This window comes from Pterocles gutturalis, unplaced genomic scaffold, assembly GCF_000699245.1.
Source record: "Pterocles gutturalis isolate BGI_N339 unplaced genomic scaffold, ASM69924v1 Scaffold47566, whole genome shotgun sequence".
Lineage (NCBI taxonomy): Eukaryota > Metazoa > Chordata > Aves > Pterocliformes > Pteroclidae > Pterocles > Pterocles gutturalis.
The window spans coordinates 1-3990 of NW_010104711.1; the positions used below are offsets into that span (position 1 = coordinate 1).

General features: G+C 50.7%; 1 protein-coding gene across 2 annotated transcripts; it reads right to left on the reverse strand.

Moving 5' to 3' along the window:
- Positions 1 to 66: 66 nt before the first annotated feature.
- Positions 67 to 3754, reverse strand: LOC104458861 (cytochrome c oxidase assembly protein COX15 homolog). Of its 2 annotated transcripts, XM_010087135.1 has the most exons (7): positions 3634 to 3754; positions 3230 to 3416; positions 2770 to 2937; positions 2162 to 2243; positions 1682 to 1836; positions 654 to 767; positions 67 to 356 (listed from the first exon to the last, which is right to left on the reverse strand). In XM_010087135.1, exons 1-7 carry the CDS (start codon positions 3732 to 3734, stop codon positions 225 to 227), a joined length of 939 nt encoding a protein of 312 aa, XP_010085437.1. In that variant the 5' UTR covers positions 3735 to 3754; the 3' UTR covers positions 67 to 224. The 2 variants fall into 2 exon arrangements, with proteins under 2 accessions (XP_010085437.1, XP_010085438.1); XM_010087136.1 differs by lacking the exon at positions 3634 to 3754 and having other exon boundaries at positions 227 to 356; positions 649 to 767; positions 3230 to 3415.
- Between the last annotated feature and the right edge of the window lie 236 nt (positions 3755 to 3990).

The following is a 3990-nucleotide window of genomic DNA, read 5'->3' on the forward strand; positions in this document are numbered from 1 at the left end:
GGTTCCCCTCCCGCCTCACCTCGCTCCGGAAAGCAGGCACCCAGCAGACAACAGCCGCTCCGTTAAAACTCCTTTATGTTACAAAGGCCGCTCTTACGCCCGCCGCCTCTTCCCTGTGCACAGCTTGGCTGTGTGCACGCACCCCCATGCCCCGGGGCAAAGGGGGTCTCTGCCTCCTCCGGGCCGGCGGCGCAGCTTCCCCGGGAGGGCTCTGCCTCGGTGGGTTACTTGGGGACCCGCCGGAGCTCGCTCATGAGCCAGAGGGCCACGCTGAGCAGTGCCAGGGAGCCTGACTGGTGCGTGGCAGCCAGAGGTGTGGGGACATAGAGCAGCAGGGTGCTGATGCCCAGGCCCACCTGCCAAGAAGGAAGAAGGGGTAAGAGGAGCTGTGGATGCAGTGTTGATGCACATCTCCAGCACAGAGCATGATGTAAAAAGGCCCGAGGCCACAGCCAGACTTCCCACCCTCAAATTCAGACTGTGCATGCCGTATGGTGAGGCCCTGGGCCTTGGCAGCTCCCTCTCTGAGCTGCAGACTCCTGCGGCCAGCCCAGATCCAAACTGGGGACAGTTCTGTCTTGCAAATGTGATACAAAGGACTAGTGGGAGAAAAAACACAGAAGGAAAAAAAAACACCACCAAACCAACAGTACCTGTATGCAAGCCACAGCCAGTAAAGAAGTCACTGCCATCCTGGCTCTACGAGGGAGGGGGATGTTCCGTGAGAAGAGGTACAGTGCCGTGACAGCTGTGACTGAGGCGATTCCCTACAGAAGCAAAGGGAAACAACCACCCTTCAAGAAAAGTTCAAAGGAAATGGGTACAAAGGCCTTTGGCTGCACCGTCCATGCAGTAAAACAAATTCTGTGAGTGATATTTAACTGTAGAAACGTGTTAATGGCCATGAAAATCCCAGAGCTCCCATGCCCACCAGTTTAACAACCCTGAAACTTAAGTAAAGTTATAGAGAGTTCAATTTTTCTCCAAACTAATTAATGCATTACTTTCCAGTAGCTTCTTCTCATTTCTTCAAGTCATCAGAAATTATTTCTGCCCTCTCCCCATCTGCCACCTTGACAAAAGAAAGTGGAAGCTGTCATCTGGAAAACTGATCTAATTTTCACCACTCCACTGTAGTTCACCAGCGTAATCTTGCTGTGCAGGTCACCCCCGGTGATTCCTCTTCTAAGCCACTTAATCTTGCTTTTTAGTCTTAGTAATGGCTTAGTCCCCAGCAGTGCTGGCATGGGTATTTAATACCTGGATTGCTCTAACTAGCTGAAATATTTTCACAGGGTGCTATTGCTGTAAAGTGAGTTCAGAAATGCTGGAGAAAGGATTCAGTATCGGGACTTCCAAGTTTTACCTCACACAACTTTCCCAGATATTTCAGTAGCAAGGAGTACCCTGGTCTGTAGCTTGTTACGGAAAATGAGACACAAAGAAATTAAGTCAGTAACTTGTGGAGGAGGAAGACATCCTTAAGGAAGGAGACCACACTGTAAATGAGTAAGAGTGATAAACTTCCTCCTTCTGCAGAAGCAAATTGGTAACACGCTCTCAGGACCTTCGGACACCCTGGATATCACTCAAGTTGACAGAACCACAGCCCAAAAAGGACAGCTTGGCTGGAGGAGGCAACCAAGAAGAAACACAGACATAGCAGGAAGAAGGCACTTACCAAGATCCTGTGATCAAACTGTACAGTTGTAGGATTCTCAAAGAGATTTCTCAGCATGGGGGAGAAGGCAAGGAGATCATCCGGGATCCAGCGCTCCCCCATTTTGGGGAAGGAATTGTACACGAGGCCAGCATCCAGCCCTGCCACAAAGGCACCTGCAATTCCGGAGCAGAAAATGAGACAACCAGAGTAGGCACAGGTGGCACTCCAGGTTGCACAGCTCTGACTCAAGAGATCAGCTTGATCCTGAACTTCTTTCAGAAACGAAAGAGATCACACAGCAACAGGCAGGCTGGAAGGTACATCCCCACCTGTTCAACAAAGACCAGTAAGGGAGGTTCTCGACTGTCAGCTCCCTGACAGCAATAAAGTTTTCCCAGAGAATATGATGGGGTTACTCACAGTCCCTGCCAGACCAGAAGAAAAACAAGGCAGAGAGGAATGAGCTGCAGATGGGACAGCAGAAATAAATGTTCTTACCTGAAAGAGCAGTAAGAAAAATGAGAGCTGTAGTGCCATGAGCAAATTGTCTCAAGCGAAGGAGCTGATGGCTCTCAGGTAACTGTAAAATTAAAAAAAAAAAAAAAAAAAAAAAAGAATCAGAGCACAGAATTTCTAGTGCTGTCTGCAGCAGGTAACAAAATCCTTCACTGTACATACGGGCCAAGGGGCTGGCCTGTATTTTACAGGAGGCATCCAGAGACCACTATGCAGCACAGTCACACTTTGGTGGTTCCTCAAAATCCCAATTGAGACCAATCCTGTGCAGAAACCAAAGGGGCCACTGGACAGTTACTGGCACAAGTCATTTAGCACGGCCAGGCACACCCCTGCCTGAGCTTGCACAAACTCTGAGACTCATCACTTTGAGCGGAAAAGCACGAGTCAAAGGAAGTGTCCCACAAACTTCTTAGTTTACAGAAAGGGTATTTTGTAACACAGCATTAAATCAGTCAGGAACAGAGACTAAAACAGAAGCAGCATCACCCTTCACACTCCTTCCTCCCCCCTCACACCATGACCCCCAGCCCTCTGAATTGACAGTACCCCACACTTTTGACTTTTTGTCAGGACACACCCCTCTACACCTTGTGTCGAGGAAGCAGCAAAGAGAGCCCCGTCCACAGGCTAGCAGAGTACAGAACCAGCGCCGAGCCCAGATGTGCTGTGAGTCGGTACTGACTGACACGAGGAATGTCATAAGAGTCTGGCTTCTCTTCCAGCCCACTCTTCACCATGTACCATCCCAGCAGTCCCTGGCAAAAAAAGAGAGGCTCAGAACCAGCTCCCCTACAACGCCATATTGCCCTTCACCAGAAAGAGGGGTCAATGACCCTTCAGCTCTGTCTCAGCACAGACAGGGCAGCAGGGGCTGCTAAGACCAGGTAAACACTACAGACAAAGCAACTTGTTCCTTCCATCTTGAACCTGTTACTAGCACTGACACCCCCCCCAAGCTTTCACAAACCCCACTGTCTCAACTAAGCTCAATCAGAAGATATTCACAGGAGATGCTGGCGCTAATCCCTGTGGCTAGAGCTCACTCACCTGGAAGCAGACCAGCCCACAGAGCGCAAGAACACAGCCCTTCATGGGGCGGCTGAGCCAGCCCTTGCGCCAGAAGTAGGCGGCAGGCAGAATGTAGGCTAAACCCACGACGCGGCCCCACATACGGTGTGAATACTCCATGTACCAAATGAACTTGAACTCTGTCAGCGTCATGTCGTGATTCAGGCTGTTAAAGACAGTAAAACAAAGGACAATTTAATGTGTTGCAGCAGTCCTACACCATACTTCCCACGAGGGAATCACCTTCCTCAGGAAACAACAGCAAAGGAGCTGCCATTAGACAGGCTTCGTGTGCCTTGCCAGCGATGTTAGAAAACATCTCCATTCTTACAAGAGTTCCTTGAGCAGCAGAGTCCGCCCTCCTTCCACATTTGCGCACTCACATTTTAAACTCTGGGAACTGCTGGTACTTTTGGAACTCGGCTTCCCACTCCTGCTGCGTCCGCGGGGGTTTCATCTCTTTCACCAGGTGCCAGTCAACCATGGAAAGGCCCGATTCTGTCAGCCTGGGAGCAGACAGACACACAGACAGCCACAATTCACGCCCTGATGGTACACCCATCTACCGAACTGCAGCGAGAGCTCCTGGTTGCACCAGACAAGCCCTACACTCAGTCAAGAACAGGACGGGGATCAGGGAGCCTGGGAGCCTCAGAAACTACCAAAAATGCACGATGACAGGTATCCCCAGACACACCAGCGTGCTGCAGGCAGCATCTCCCCGGTACCCCCAGCCCCGT

Excerpts from the sequence above, each read along its gene's own strand:
- LOC104458861 (XM_010087135.1), bottom strand. The coding sequence starts at position 3,734 with ATGGTTGACTGGCACCTGGTGAAAGAGATGAAACCCCCGCGGACGCAG. Across the intron at positions 3,417-3,633 it reads CAGTTCCCAGAGTTTAAAAT|CCTGAATCACGACATGACGC; the intron begins GTGAGTGCGCAA and ends TGTCTTTAACAG. Across the intron at positions 2,938-3,229 it reads GTGGGCTGGTCTGCTTCCAG|GGACTGCTGGGATGGTACAT; the intron begins GTGAGTGAGCTC and ends TTTTTTTGCCAG.